This window comes from Nanorana parkeri, unplaced genomic scaffold (genome assembly GCF_000935625.1).
Source record: "Nanorana parkeri isolate BGI_ZX_2015 unplaced genomic scaffold, ASM93562v1 scaffold386, whole genome shotgun sequence".
Taxonomy (NCBI): domain Eukaryota; kingdom Metazoa; phylum Chordata; class Amphibia; order Anura; family Dicroglossidae; genus Nanorana; species Nanorana parkeri.
Genome location: NW_017306654.1, coordinates 686244 through 702615, shown reverse-complemented (window position 1 = coordinate 702615; position 16372 = coordinate 686244). Strand labels below are relative to the sequence as shown.

Genomic DNA, 16372 nt, shown 5'->3' with positions numbered 1-16372 from the left:
TAAGAAAATAAGGTGCCTCTGTTCTCGTCCATTGTATGTCTCTCTTTTCCAGTGAAAAAATAAACGCTTTACCATTTTCACTGTCCGCAATTAGGTTTGCACAGTCCAGCAGTGAAATGGTTAGTAACTACTGTAAACAATCACATTAAACCCTGTTGAGCGGTGCGGAGGCTTGTAGTCTCCGGTCTGGGAAGTCCAAGCAGCTTTTCCACCATTTTTCTGCAATATAATTATTTACGTGGCTGCATTTACCCTTTGGAAGTAAGTCTCTCTTCTGTCTCTGGACATTCGGGAGTCAGCTTTTAGCCAGTCACTGAGTCCCTTCATTTTATAATAAGAAAAACATTGTGATGCATTAAAAGATTAAACGCAAGTGTTGAAGAGTTCGCTTCCCAAGACTAGCAGGTAGAGTTCCTCTTGTGGTATTGCTGGATCAGAGGCACCAGACACTCTGGTTGGCCGGCCTGAAGGAGAAAGAAGTGGTCTAGGAGCTCCTTGGCTGTGCCTCTATCTGCTGCCTCTCGTGTCAGCATCCGATCCAAGAAATCACGGAGAACCGGTGATGCCTAGGAAAGTAGAAGGAGCAGTCAGGGCTTAGACATTTTTTCATCTTCTGCTCCTGAAACATGTTATTACCTTCAGGGGCGTAACTAGAAATCACAGGGCCCCCACAGTAAAATTTTGTATGCGGCCTTGTGATTTCTAGTTATGCCCTTGCAGAGCCCACCTGATATCCCAAATAGCCCACCTGAGAGTGACCCTGCAGAGCCCACCATAGCCTCTCTATGGTGGGTTCTGCAGGGTCTCAGGTGGGCTGCACACCTCTTACCTGTCAGCCCCGATCCGCTGTCTGCCTCCATGGTCGCTGGCAGGCCACGCCTCCTCCTCCACAGCTGCTGGCTGTAACTGACTAAGCAGCGGCTGTGAGGAGGAACACGCCACTGCACAGATCCCTGACAGGTTATCTGTGATCTAACAGTGACACGTTCCTCCTCACACCCACCAGCGACAGCCAGCAGCTCGAGACGCCATAGCAACCCAGATGGACTGCACGGCATCAGGGGGATGCCCTGGCCAGGCCCCCCTGTGCCCCGGGCCCCAGAGCGGCCGCCTGGGTTGCTATGACGATTGTTACGCCACTGATTACCTTCACTCTAGGACACATTTTACGGCTTATAGTGGATCTTAACTCAAGAACAAAACTGTAATATATTAAAGCTCACCAATCCCTAGATGTGGTGGCTGCATTAGTTTATTTCTTCAGTCTTTAGTTTGCTTTATTTTTACCTCATGATACGTCCAGTAACACACTTCCTGTTCTAGGGTGACAACACTCACTCACTACACTGTATCTATGGAGAAGCAGCATTGTCACCTTAGGCCGCTCACCTCTTTTGGACTTCCACCACTTCCTTATTTCCTCTTCTTCCTAACACTGAGCAGTGGTTCCCAACCGTTTTTCACTTGCATAGCCCTTGGAAGACCATTTCCATAAATTGCACCTTCTCTCCCCCAAATTAGAGTAGAGGGCATAGCATGCAGTGCCAAGCCGTACTTAAAGTGCTGAAGGGCCCTGACACCTGTACTGGTCTGTGCTGGCATGCAGGTGTGTATGAAAGATGCGGTGGGGTGCCATTCACAAAAAATGACAGGACACACGAGTGCACAATTTTTTGATTGCAGTGCGTTGGCAACCCATTTATTTTAAATTGGCTGCATTAACACACCACACAAATGTGAGTCCATTTTCAGGAACCTCCAATTGTGTCATAAGTTAGAAGGGAAAGCATCTCATAAGACTTGAGGCTCTTTCTACTCACCACATTCCCCAGCAAGATGTCAGGACTTCTCCACTCAGGAAACTAGAAGTAAGGCGCAGCTCTTAAAGTAGAAAAGAAGCCACCATGTACAGAGGATGCCTGCCCCGCTCCCTAGTATCAAAGCTTGCAGTAAGTGATATCACTGCATGCTGAGGGACTGGGGGCAGGCTCTGAGAGCGGGATGCTTTGGGCTGTCAAAGGAGACAGGGAAATGCGGCAGCAATAGTTGGCGAGCTGCCTTGAGGTCTGAGGTGAAAAAGGAGAGCTTGCTGGGCCTGGACTGCACAGCATCATACATTTCCATGGTGCAGGTTGGCTGGTAACACAGCGCGATTGGATGTTAGGATGCAGGCACCTGGGCCGCAGAGTGCCATGTGTTTCCATGCTGCGCTATGACAACCAATGAAGTCATACGGCTAGGCCAACCAAACCATGGAAACGTATTATTCTGTGTGACCCAGCTGCCAACAGCAATTAATTTTTTTCCTGTACCCCTAGATGCCCTGATGCTTACCCCAGGTTGGGAACCACTGACAGAGCATAGGTGTTCTATAGCCAATGCAGATAGCTGGGAGCACAAGCGAGAGCACAAAAAGTTATCAGCTGATAAAAAGTCTGGCAGAATCAACAGGTTTATTTTGCAAATATTGAAAAGTAACCCTTAAATGTACATTTAACAAACCAAATAAGAGAAGTTTTTTTGTGTGTTTACACATCCTTTAGGATTTAAGTGATTGGAAAGGATAAATCGGTATGTTTGGTATGATACCTTACTATATACAGTTTTCTTCATATTTTTTATTTTGTGAATCCATTGCAAAGTCTCTAACATGAAGTTCCTACCAGTAACAATACTGCAATTGCAATTAGCAGCAGTTGTCACCCTACTTTGCGCACTCCTTCAGCTGTCCATTGGGCTGTCAGTCAAGTCTATCAGGTAGGCATCCCAAAGGTCCACTAAAAGAGCTCACATTGCAGACTGACAACGTTGCTGCTAATTGCAAGGCGAACAGAAAAACACAAGAAAGAGCGCTACTACCTGATATTGAATGGCATCTATACATGAGAGAAGAAACAAATATATATGACTTACAGTTGGAAGTCTGCAAATGTGTCGAGGGTGGTGAAACAAGGAACGGTGTATAGAGGAAGTCCAAGACCAAAAAACTAAGACTTGACAAAGAGGTTGTGCCTCGAAACGCGTAGTCACCACGATACAGCGAGCCCGCTGTGCACAGCGTCCACTTTGCCCAACGATTTGACTCCACTACACACGCACCGAACACAGCCGCTCGCGGTCCGGATTCCACAACCGCCGCGGTCCTTCCCCCCTCAGCCGCCGTGACCCGGCCTGGCCAGCCGTGCACGCGTGCCGCTAGGTAACTTCACAGCACTCCCTCATCCATCCACTGCTGCAGTTTTTTGGTCTTGGACTTCCTCTATACACCGTTCCTTGTTTCACCACCCTCGACACATTTGCAGACTTCCAACTGTAAGTCATATATATTTGTTTCTTCTCTCATGTATAGATGCCATTCAATATCAGGTAGTAGCACTCTTTCTTGTGTTTTTCTGTTTACCATTCGAACTTGCAGGGTCCTCTCCCTGCTAGTGAGAGCCTGCACACCATAATTCATAGCCCGTGTTTTTTCCCAGTAACCAATTATCAGTTGTGCGCTTATGGTTTTTCGTTTTGTTGCTAATTGCAAGGCAGTGACTTGGCATGGTCAGCCTGCGACAGGAAGTGTTGGTATGACCTGGAAAGAGCTGTTTTTATAGTGTTACAAGCTTAGAGTAAATCCAGATTCTTGCATAAATCATGGCTGGTTCTCTTTAAGGAGGAACTCCAGACATAATTTTCTGGAGTATGAAAGAGAGTCAGAACTTTTGCGTTTCTGTTGGGGAGGTCCAAATGGTATTCCTCTGCACTCCTTACCCTTGAATTGGGTGCTGAAATGACTGTGGATGGCACCACACTGATCAGTATAGAGACAGCACACCAAGGATAAGTGTCAAAGCAAATATATTTTATTGACACATAGTCACAAGGTAGGCAACATTTCGGGGCCACGCAGGGTCCTTTCATCAGACACAGTATGTAGTAATCTGTTTTGGGGGTTTCTCCTACTTACGTCCTGTCTCAGTGTCAGGAAGTTAGAAGAATTAAAAGGAGAAACATGAGGTTGTAGGGAGAGTAGATTTGGCCAGATAATGGACCTTTAAACATCCATTAAATCAATTTTTTTATTGTACGGCTAACGTTATGAGGTAATACATGAGAATTGGGCTTTGATTTAGTGCCAAACCAACTGTAACTCTTTTTTCAAAGATTTCCAATATTTATTACTGATTTTTTTGGCTCTTCTGTCTCAGTATCGGGAAATGCATTTTTCAAAAAACCTTTGCGCTAAATGTATATTTGTATGTGCAAAAAAAGTGTACCAAGAGAAGATTTAAACTTGTGCTTTATAACATCCTACCACTAGAGGGGGGGAGTACACAAAGCTCCCTCACAATTACATACGCCTACAATTTTTCCTCTCCTTGCGTCAATAAATGTTATCTCTGTCTTCAAACAAACATTTATGTATTTCAAATAAGTCTTAATATTTCGGATATGACATATAGATGTAAATATTTCAGATACAATAAATGATGTCACTCACTTTGTGAGCGTTCCTCAGTTTTGGAGGTGGGTTGTCCCTCAACCTTTTCATAGCCTGCACAGGAGAGTCACTAAAATATGGAGGTTCACCATCAACCATCTCGATCACCATGATCCCCAAAGACCAGATGTCCACCTGAAGGGTGATAGAAGAAATTAAGGGTTAGCGTACACAGAAGCAGGTCAAACCGAGAAAGGAGACTTGTCCTTCAGATCAGTTTGTAGTTTGATAGTCTGATATGCATTTAGATTGATTTGTGTGGAGAAAAAAAAATCAAAGCAGCACAGCGCCAGGCAAAAGCAGTGTTGGTCCATAAGATCTGATCCTGCCATACATACTTTACAAACTGCCCTTTACCTTGTGTTTCACCAACATCAACCTACTAATTCTACAAATAAACAATTGATACTTGATACTATGTCCAGTCTTAAGATTTACAGGACCACCAGACAAAATATGTCCATTACTCAGATATTCAAGTCATATGAATTTACCTCCGTGCCATATGAAGACCTTATTATGACCTCTGGTGCCATCCAGTATGGTGTACCCACTAATGACTTCCTTTTTGGAACATCTTTGCTAATCTGAGCACAGAATCCAAAGTCAGAAAGCTTCACCTGAAAAAGAGAAAATACATGAACTATGAATGCATTTCTATAATATTATGACTGTGCAACAAAACATTTTTTGTGTGACTAAAAACAGAATATCGGTTATAACACAACAGAACTTTCAGTTGAAATCAACAGCATACAAAATACCCTTGATCTATGTGTGGAAGCAGCGGTCTCCCAGAAGAGATCCAACACACCCCCAACTGCTTTAGAGCTAAAGCTCCCCAATAAGCATGGAGCATTAGGTCTGGCTCTCCAGGGGGGGTGTCTAACCTCTGTAGAGAGACTTCTGCTTCCACACAGAGTACAAGAGTTCCTTCTCTGCAGCATACTGGCAGAGAATGGGCTTTCTCCTCAGGCTGTGGCTCCTTTCTAAGGAAAACCAACTATAGGGCTTTGCAATCGCTTTATTTTAACGCACCAGGAATGTATTTATCTCATCTACACTGAAAGCTCAATTGGATTTAAATGATTTACACTGAAAAGGTAAATTTGACTTTAAATGATTTAAAAGTATACAGCCTGCAGATATGGCCAAGAATGACTAAAAATCCTTCCTGGCTGTAAGGCCCCTTTCACACGGGCGGTCCGATCGGGTCTGCCTTTCAGCTTTTCAGATGGACCCAATTGGATGCCCAATGTTAGTCTATGGGCAGCCAGGTCTAAGTGGACATGAATTTGCACCCGGTTACCCCCAACTCGGGCAAGGTCCGGAAAAGCAAATGGATCAGAGATCCATTTCACTGAACCTAGTCGTGTCGGATCAGGGATGTAAACGGACAGGTGTCCGTTTACATTAGATTCCCCATAGACCAACATGGCCCAGTCATTTCAGTTTTTTCCTTTATTGCAAGATGGAGGAGAAACTGCACGGGCACAGATTTCACAGAGGTGACATGCAATCCATACAGCTCTGATTATCTGATCAGGAAGATCCCTTCAAAGAACATGTTTTTCCTAAATGTGTAACATATGTTATTGTCATTAATATTGTGTTACATGTTATATCATGTACAATGTACTAAAGTTAAGAAAAGTAATTACTGCTCACCCGTCCATCCAGTGTGAGAAGGATGGAGTCACTCTTGATGTCTCGGTGTATGACCCCCTGAGAGTGCAGGTACTCAAGAGCTTGCAGCACAGACTTACAGACAGTAGCAATTTGCTCTTCATTCAGCCTAAAAAACGGAGAACAAATGCATTAGACCTCATTCAGATGTTCAAGTGGGTGATATACCCTAAAGAAAATCAAAAGTAATATACATTGCTTAAGGCTGGGTTCACACCTAGGCGTATCGAATATGCGCGTTTGTCGCGCGTTTCCAACGGCTACTTGGCTGTATCCCAATGGAAACACGCAACAAAAACGCCCCAAAGAAGCTCCTGTACTTCTTAGGGCGTAGGACGTTTTGTAGCGCATTCATACGGCCTGTAATACGCCCAGTTGTGAACCATACCAATAGGAAATAATGGGATTTCGGTGTTTGAGCGTTTTGCAGAGCATAGGAACGCGCTACAAAACACCCAGGTTTGAACCGGGCCTAAAAGTTCTCACGCAGATTTCAAGAACTCTCAATACCCTTGCAACACATGCATGAGCTTCCACATACCTGGTTTGTGACACAATGTCAGTCAGAGCACCACCTTGCACATACTCCATCATGACCCATAATTCTTCTCCCACAAGATAGCTCTTGTACATTTCCACAACATTGGCATGCTGATAGTCCCTCATGATTACAACCTGGGTACCACACAAAGAACAAAATGATGGCACTAACTCCAGGCCAAAATATATTCATAATAATTCAGCAGCTGTAATGCATGATAATCACAAGAAGGAGAACTTGAATATTTAAGTACAGAAATAAAATGTTATAAATAAAATACATTCAGTCCACATAAATAATAAATCAAACCAATCCTTCTGGACAACTTTGGTTAATATTTCCCAACAAAAGGAAAACATTTCCTCCTGATGCCATAAAGTCGGTCCGATCACTGAAAACACATCAGTGTGCATTTATTTTCAGCAATGTGACTGTAATTTGTATATCAGTGGGCTTATCTGAAAATAGCGGTCACTTGTTTTTTAAATAAAGAAACTTATGATGATGTTTTAGCTTTGTGGATTGAACCTATTGTAGTCTGCCAATGGTATTGCAAATCCTCCTGCTGGTTGCCAATTACAGCCTAAACTGCGGGGGTTATTAGGTCTAAATTTAGTACATGTGTTCTCAAGTCCTCCTACTGCCTTACTACAAGGAACTTTGTGTGTCTGATGGTCACATGTCTGCAATTCGGGAGCAACTTCAGAGGCTGAGCAGAGAGGCCCACAAATGTTGAAACTGAAGAAAAAATCTATTAGATGTAAACAAATATATTCAGAAAAGAGATCTACCCACTTGGCGTGTCTACACACCCTTATAGAATATTATGATATTTCAATAATGTAGAGTTGGAAGAGAGACCAGCAATGACTAATATGGATATTTAAATATGGAAATGTGAACTCTGCATTAAAGGCCAGCAGGTAGAAGGAGCCACTATATCTCTATTGTTTTGTAATATTGCCTAATAACAGCAGATTAAATATATACCATAGTAAAGCATAATGTTTACCCTTCGATGCTGGGCAGAGAGAGGAGATATTACAGAGGTAATGCAAGAGCAATATTTTCTGTATGCCTGGCTTCTGAAATGAATGTATAAACTGACATAAAGCTATGTTACCATCCTTATTGTGACTTCTAAATAGGCAGTAATTCATTCCTATCATGGAGAAAATACTCCAGTCTCCATTTATTGCTGACATCGTTTAAACTGGTGACCTGATTCCTACTGAAGGAAAGAATTGGCTAAACTGAACGCTGGATTTACTCTTTAGCAGACATTACATGTCCCTGAGCCTTTAGACGAGTGGCCAGGGCATTATTTGTTTTCCTTTACACACAAAATGCAGTTTTCAAACCCTTGGGGTGTTATTACCATAAAATCACTATATACAACATAATAAGGAGACTCCTGCCTGTCTTCTGTAGCACCAGGTCCAGCATCTGCTATGTAGGATAAAGAGGTACATGTGCATTTAACATTTTCCTTCCCCTCTTTTCCTTGAGAAATCTTTCTCAAGCAATTCAGCCCGATATGGGTTGATTCTCTGACTTGGAAGTCAGATCAGTTTGCTGATCTCTGCTCCTTACAGCTTAATAGATTTTAAACTTTTGCAGCAATTTGCTTTGAGCTATGCAGTGTATAGTAAGGAGTCACTGCAATGCCATGGCTACATGTTTGCCAGATCATTAAAAGGGAAATCAGTGCCTAAAACTGACCATCAGAGGACAAATAAATAGTTACCAGTATTGCCTGTACTCTCCCGGCAGTTGATCTTTCACCATTACTGACTTACCATGTCTTGGTCTGCACTGTGTCTCTGTGTGAGCAGCTTTATGGTGGACTGACCTGGAGCAGCACCTGTTTGTGCTTTGTGTGGAAGCAGCCATCTTGGTAAAGGCAGAGATTTGCTTCCTCATGTCAAAGCCTCCAGCAAGGAGAACAGTGAACAGCACAATAGTGACATCACCAATTCTCACACCAATCCTCATTAGACTAACAAGTCAGAGGCAGCAGTGCCTTAAATCTCTCACTACAGAGGAGGAGGTATATATGGCTAGTGAGGACAGTTTGGCCACAAGAGGACAATGTACTTTTTCACTCGAAAACACTGCTGTCCATGAGCTGTAACATTTATTACCTTCTTCCTAAATGGGGACTCCTGACTGGCAAGAAGAAGCCTGCTAAATGCAGCAATCTCTTTCTAAACACATTCACTAATAAGTGGCATGTTACAGAATTTCTCTAGGAGCCTCAAACTTCATCGCCACACAGCTACCTCCTCATGCATCCCTTGCCCCTCTCTTTTAGATTGTAGGCACTCACGGGCAGGGCCCTCCTTACCATCTTGGTTTGAATTGTATTGTGATTGTAATGTCTTCTTTAGATTGTAAAGTGCTGCGCAAACTGTTGGTGCTATATAAATCCTGAATAATAATAATAATAATAATAATAATAATAATAATAATAATAAATTATTTCTAGAAATCCTTTGCCCATACAGAGTTTAGGCTCTTCTCCTTGTTCCCTGCAACAGTTGTACAGTACTGTGACATATGCTGCCACTTGAGAACTTAAAAGTAAAAGAAAATACTAAACCCTGTAGAGTTTGTTCTTTAGGTACTGCACAAGTGTTAAGTACATATAAAATGTATACAATGCCTGCATCCACCACACATATACACATTGTACATGAAGAACTCACCTCATTAAACAGTAGTTCTCTACGTTGCTGCTTTCTGAGATCCATCATTTTAACAGCTACTTGACGCCCACTGTGCTTTTCTCTAGCAATGCAAACCACTCCAGTAGACCCTTCACCAATTTTCACATAATCCTCCAATAGCAAACGTGGGTCGCCCTTGTCTACCACCATGCGAAGTGCTGTCTTGAATTGCTCATGAGTCACCACTGAAGTGTCCTGATTAGCTAATGGATTTTTGTTGAAGGAGTCCTGACATAAATGGAGATTTGAGGAGCTAGTCTGGATGGGACGGCTGCGAGGCGAACCTGCCGGAGAAGGTCTACTAGGCCGGAGTGGAGAGACCCGCTCTGAGGGCGTCCCTGAAATTACCCTAGAAAAGTCTGGAGATAATTGGTCCGGTGGAAGGGATGCTGCTTTAGTCAAAATCCCCCGAGTGGACAACATTGCGCGCTGGTGGCCCTCATTCTGAAAAAACAAACCTCTTGTCAGTGGACTTATCATTGTAATGTTATATACCTGAAATTGCCATTTATTATAAAACACAACTATTGGAATTTAATGGTCGATTCTCAGATAAAATACCTTTTAAGAATACATACTTTGACAGTAGATACAGTATACTCTTTATGGGCAGATGACTAGCCTACCTCTAGCTTGACCACTCTTTTATAAAATGCTAGCTGTTTGGCTCCCATGCTGGTGCTTTCTTTTCAGTCCTTTAAAATCACTGACTTAGAACAAGTTTAAAGAAAAGATTTCTCCAAAGGTTGACAATACAATAAAATACTTATTTTGTGCAGTATTCTAAAAGGTGGGAGATTTTCTAATTATTGACCATTACTGTAACACCTCATAGCTTGCAGAAGGGTATAGCATCCACTAAAGACATTACTGTTGTGCATATGACTAAGCAATATCCAAAGCCCACAGTCCCTCTAGGATGACAGCATATGCCTAGGAACTCTAATGTGATATATATATTTTTTAATGCTTTAATGGCTCTGAAACACACACAGAGTACATATAAATATTTTTATAGCATTGACGCATATATTTGATTTTTATTATCCAGTGCTTTTCTACCCAGAAAGTCTCTGGCACATTATTTTGTGACCCACGATTTAGGGTTTGCCATACTATGACCATGTTTGCCATTACTACAAAAGCTGCTGGCCCATCCCCAGTATATGAAACTTGATGATCTTAAGACTCGTAAAATAAAAAATGAATCACTACATGGGTTTCCAGCACTGTGGTTACCAGCCATATAAGTACCAACAAGACAAAAACATTTCTTTCTGATATAATACATCAATACAATTTAAAAGAAAACAAAACCAGACTTTAGCAGTATGTGGCACCGTAGGAGATATGTGGAATGGCATGTTATGGTCACAGTAAAAGTAAAAGTGCAGCTGTGGAAAGATGACTGGCCAGGTCCACACCAGATATTGTACTTTGCTGTAAATTATTGTTATTCAATTAACTACAAGGCTGCAAGGTCCAGTGTCCCTTTAGAAACATTACACTTTGTACTGCTTTACAAATAATATAAATAACTGGCATGAAGGCCTTTTTTAGTCCTTGTGCTCTCATCTGTCTGGTGCTGATATTCCATTATCCAGAGTTGTAATTCATAACACAGCTGTAGCCGTCCTTGGAAAAGCCCCACTGCACAGGCTTGCACGAGGACTCAAATAATTCACGTGCTGTGTATTCTGTGTATTTTTTTTTAATTAGAAGAGATTTTTTTCAGCATCCTGAGTAGAAATAGCTGGTACAGATGAGAGCCCCTTTTACCTGTCCGAACTAGAATAGTGTAGACACCTGCCGGCCTGTCTATACTGGAAGCGGTGAGGCCCAATAGAATGTCTTCCCTTAGGTCTTTACAGTGCAAAAGCAAAACATTTTTCTTTGTGTCAGCTGCTGTGAAATGCCATAAAGGAGAAATTCCACAGACGTTATTTACTGCAATGTCCAGATAAGTTCTTCTCTGAAAGTGAACACTTGTCAAGTTTGCATGCACAGGATAGTAGATGGCTGACAACGATTTTACCACCAGTTATGTTTTTATACATTTTGATGGGGTTTTTTTTTTTTTTTTTTTACTCAAAATTTGGTGAACCCCATTTGCTTGACTGGGAAATGCAGGTCAATCCACCAAATTTCAGCAGGCAGAGCCTTACTTCCAATGTACCTCAACACTTGTTGGTATGAGCATGCCACACTAAAAAAAGGTGGATTTTTTAAGCACGTGCATTATGACAGCAGAAAATGGCAGATTTTTTTGGAAAGAAAGGATAAGGCAGCCATGAACTTGTGCACAGAAGTCAAAGACTGCAATGTGTTCCAGTCTCTACCTGCCACCTCACAAAATTTCTACTGGATGTTCCTGTATACAGGCACTAATAAAAGGGAAGCAAAGACTGTTATGAATAGTCTTTAAAGTGTAGGGAGATAGTATGGGGGTAGTACTGGGGGATATAATACAATCTACAAAGATTGTTGATATCTCTCTCTGAAAGAACTAGTTGCCTTGTTTTCATGATGATCTAGGGGTTTCAGAACTTTCTAAGCACTGTATGCCGATTAGAAGTTCTGCCTCAACTCTGAGACACTGACCTGGAAAAGGAAGGCAGATCAAGAAATTCAAAGTACTAAAGCCAGAGATAAGCAGACAGCAAGGATATATAGAAACCAGCAATGCCATTTCTCTCAGTACAGGTTCTTTTTAGGGAGTGGAAACTTCTCATAGAAATGTCATACATGAGGAATAATATTAAGTCTTGTAACCTTCTCCTCCATGATAAAAAAATATTTCTTCACAGCAAGATTTGTTTAAATTCTGCATTGCCTGCGTTATAGGTGAGTGACAGGGTGCTTGCTGCCTGGAAGTCCTCTGTTCTGGTAGAGATGTTTAGCTGGCAGTTATAGGCATTTAAAAGGTAAGCGAATGTCATTAAGCTACTATAGATATAATTGTTGTCAACGTAAAGTGACACTTAAAACTTAACAATGCATTCAAGTACCTTAACTATTAACAGTAATGTATCTTATAGGTATCACTCGGCTGTAGTTCCTCAAATCATCTCTGAAATCATGCTGACACTGTCCTTCCTTCTGGAGGGTGGCTACTTTTGTTCCCAATGGTCCCTGTGTGTGTTTAAAAGTAGCCACCGCTCCAAGCTCGCTCCTGTGATAGTCAATAATCTCAATACAAATTATTAAACTAAATGTGAGATTGTAGTCCATCACAGGAGTGAGCTCGGAGCGGTGGTTACTTTAAAACACACACAGGAACCACGGGGAACAAAAATAGCCATTCTCCAGAAGGAATGACAGTGTCGGCACCAATTCAGAGATGATTTGAGGATCCACAGCCGAGTGATACACAAATAAGTTTTTTTTATTAATAGTTCGGGTACTTGAATTATTTTTTAAGGTTTAACTCCTGAGTTTAGTGTCACTTTAAAGTCCAACTCCACTTTCCTTTTGTTGTTTCGATCACAGTGAGGGGAAATTCATTTGGTAAAAACGGTTGGCTGTTTTAAACACAGGGAAAGTATTTTATTACTGTATTTAATCAATTTAAGGCAGATGCCCCTTACTTTCTGTCCCTGTGACACCAGGAAATGAAATGGGGGGGTCATCAGGGCAGAAAGATATTAACATGTTTTAACCCTTCCCTACTCCAAAATGTTTTTTTATGGTCACTAAAAATGCACCTTTTCAGTCAGATTCCTTAGTAAAAAGAAAAACAAACTTTTTAGGAAAATGTGTCATTGTAATGCTTCTTTCAGCTCCTAACAGTATTTGCTCTCTTTACCCCCTGCCCCCTTCCACACCCCTTTTCTATGCAGCCAACATATTTTCTATATACAACAAATAAACTATTGTATATTACGTCTACAGACGACTTAATTAAATATTGTGGTCAGAATCTTTATCGTCTGAATAGTATGCCAATGTTGGCTTATATTCACACCTTTCCTTATTAAAGTGTTGCCCTGGGGGATAATTGTTCCAACTCACAGCAAAATATCTTTGCTATTTTAAAGACTCCTAGAAATAACCATTATCATACCCAAGCCAACCAAACCTTTAAACACAGACGACACAGAGACTTTGCAGCCACAAGGGTGATGGCTTTACATACCCCATGCTTCAAGGATTGTGACTTTCAGACCTTGTTGGCCATGCTATAGTCAACAAAATTCGAGAAAACATGAATCTACTGCATTCTCTTGTTTGCCTTGCTTGACTTTAGGATTTATTGTGAAGATGTACAGACATATGAAAGATGGACATCAAATGAGTATTGCTGACACATGATGATGACACATAAAGTGCTTTATTGTAAGGATTATCCTTATGATGAAGTACTTTGTACAAAACGCGTCAGTGTTTTTTGCTTTGATTTCTGTTCATCTGTGCTAGTCTGTACATTTTCACAATAAATGTAATGGGCGCGCAAGACAAACAAGAGAATAAAGTGGTTAATTTTACTGGAATTTTGTTGAAAAACTTTAAACCCGTTGACACAGAAATAGCATTTATATGTCTTGGCATACATTCTTGGGCCAATCAAACTAAGCATACAATGAGATCACGCAAAAGTAGAGGTTAACTTTAGTGAATATTGATCTGTAGACCAAGTGCTATTGGCAGCTGTAAAAGTAGAGCGTCTCCACTCAATTCTGCTCCAGAGTCTACTTATTGGTCCACTAGTGTAAGATCTGGCCTCAGTAACAAACAAGAAGGTTTAGAAGGTGGAAGAAACCAAGCTCCCCTTTACAGGAAAAGTCAAGATGCGTATATAGATTCAACTTCTTATAATTGTTGATCTATTCATTGTTTTGACATGCAGTTTACACTGAAGGTAACCTCTGCTGATGACTTGCCCATCAAATGCTCAGCTTAAATTACCCAGGTTTATTACAGGTTAAATGTAAATACAAGCACAAATATAAAAAAGGAACGTAAACCATCATACCTTTATCTTTTGTGCTGGAATAGGCTCTTCTGAACTCTTCCCATCAACTGCAAATGTAAAACCACTCCGTAGATGCTTAAGTTTTGAAATGTTCTCTGCAGGTTTTGACACAGTTCCTTCCTCCAGGAGTGTTTCATGGGATAACTGTCTCCTTGCTGTTGTATGATGTGTACGTGTGGTCTCATCAAAGCTGTGACCTCCACTTATGGTCTTGTGAAATCTGCCAGGTGTTGTTATGGCCTGAGAAACATGATCCACTGTATCCTGAAAGTCTCCAGGATCCAGAGACTTTGCTTTGCAAACAGGGCCATTGGGTTTGGAAGGGCTGTCCTCTGAAGGTTTGTAATCAGGCCACATAGTCTGCCGCCTGATAGCCTTAGAGCTTCCATTACAGTTGACATAATTGCCATACTTGTCCGATATGTTTTGCTCTGCAATAATATACTGTCCATTGTTTGGCCTTTCCTCACCGAGAACACCCAAAGACTGGGCTCTCCTTCTTGTCAAAGGGCTACGTCCTCTCAGAGTATTGGAACTGCTTGCAGAAAGTTTTTGAATATCATTCAGTATCCCTGAGATATATCCTTCCAAACAGATGGTACTGCCACGAACAACAGTCTGTTTAAAATAAAAGTTACATTTGTAAAAACTCAGTTATTGAATGGGCTTAACACTATTTACAAAACAAGGGCCCCTAATACTGCATACTACCTACATATCAACACAGCTGCCAGGGATGGATTTACTCTCTGCTGCTCCAAGGCCAGGTTCCTCAAAGCGCCCCCCTCCCCACGTTTTTTTCTCTCATTTGTTACCATTTTATCTTTATATTTAAATTATAATTTTTTACATTTTTTTTATTTTTAAAAATTTATTTTTTAAAGTCTTATTTTAATTATCAATTTTTGCAAATGTTTTCGTTAATTTTTTACACTGTGCTGGCTCTCCTGTGACAGATGAGATGGGAAGGCTGCAAGTTCAGCGTTCCTGTCTCAGTGTTCATATAGGAATTCCACACCCCTGCTGCCCCTCAACTCCCTGCTGCCCCGTGGCCGGGCCTCGGTGGCCTTGTAGGAAATACGGCCTTGACAGCTGCCACCCATTTTTGGACAGCATGGAGATATTGGTCCAACAGTTTTCTACAACTTGGAGTACCACCTATGCAACAACCTCCATACAATATTCAAGTTATTAAATATAAGGTTCTATTACAGATTTAATCTGATTGTTAGACATGTGAGAAATGATATGTCTTGCATGCTGCCACACAGAAAGCTCAGAAACAGTGGATAATTAAATTGCAAAATTTTATTGAAATGTCAAATTAAATGAGGGAAATTAATGAGAGAGAAAGTATCTTCTTTAATAGTTGTCCAATAGAATAGATGACCCCATTATTTCCCCCTTTTCCCATTCTAGTGACAACTGCAAAACTCTCGGTTTCCTATCTCTTTATGTCCTGTGACCGCAGTCACCAGGAAAAATAGAGAGTGTGATTCTCCCCAGCAGAGTCACAGACAGCAATAAAAACCTCCTCTACTACATCTAAAATTAAAAAAAAAGTTCTGGCTGTAAATTGATTTCTAGTTATCTCCTGAAACAAGACCAAATTCTTAAATAACATCCATTAGAACTCCACTCGTCTATACTGTGTCAGACTGCCTCAACTGCGAGCCAGCAATGATAGAAAGATGGGTAGCATTTAAGCAAACCAAGGACATTATGAAGAAGGTGATCAGAAATCCTTTCTGTGAAAAAATTGCTGAACATCTCCTTGCCTGCTTCTGGGCATGTGCGCGCACGGTACCGGATGGGGCCGCACAGTACCTCTGTCCAACACCCCGCCCATCTCACAGGCATCACTGGTTGCCAGGAGCTGAGCGGGGTGTCAGCCAGAGTGTCCCAGGTTGCTACTAGGACACTCTGGCATTGAAAAGGGGCATCAGGCACACCTGGCA

At 41.5% G+C, this 16372-nt stretch overlaps 1 protein-coding gene across 1 annotated transcript in view; it reads right to left on the bottom strand.

Annotated features, from left to right (window-relative positions):
* Positions 1 to 383: 383 nt before the first annotated feature.
* PAK6 (p21 (RAC1) activated kinase 6) overlaps positions 384 to 16372 on the bottom strand; it is a 16890-nt gene continuing 901 nt past the window's right edge. Inside the window, exons 2-8 of the mRNA XM_018559268.1 lie at positions 14415 to 15032; positions 9422 to 9886; positions 6714 to 6847; positions 6155 to 6281; positions 4981 to 5106; positions 4487 to 4621; positions 384 to 566 (exon numbers count right to left, since the gene is read on the bottom strand). Of these exons, the coding sequence (XP_018414770.1) occupies positions 399 to 566; positions 4487 to 4621; positions 4981 to 5106; positions 6155 to 6281; positions 6714 to 6847; positions 9422 to 9886; positions 14415 to 15032 (1773 nt within the window). The 3' untranslated portion in view covers positions 384 to 398. The remainder of the gene's footprint in view (positions 567 to 4486; positions 4622 to 4980; positions 5107 to 6154; positions 6282 to 6713; positions 6848 to 9421; positions 9887 to 14414; positions 15033 to 16372) is intronic.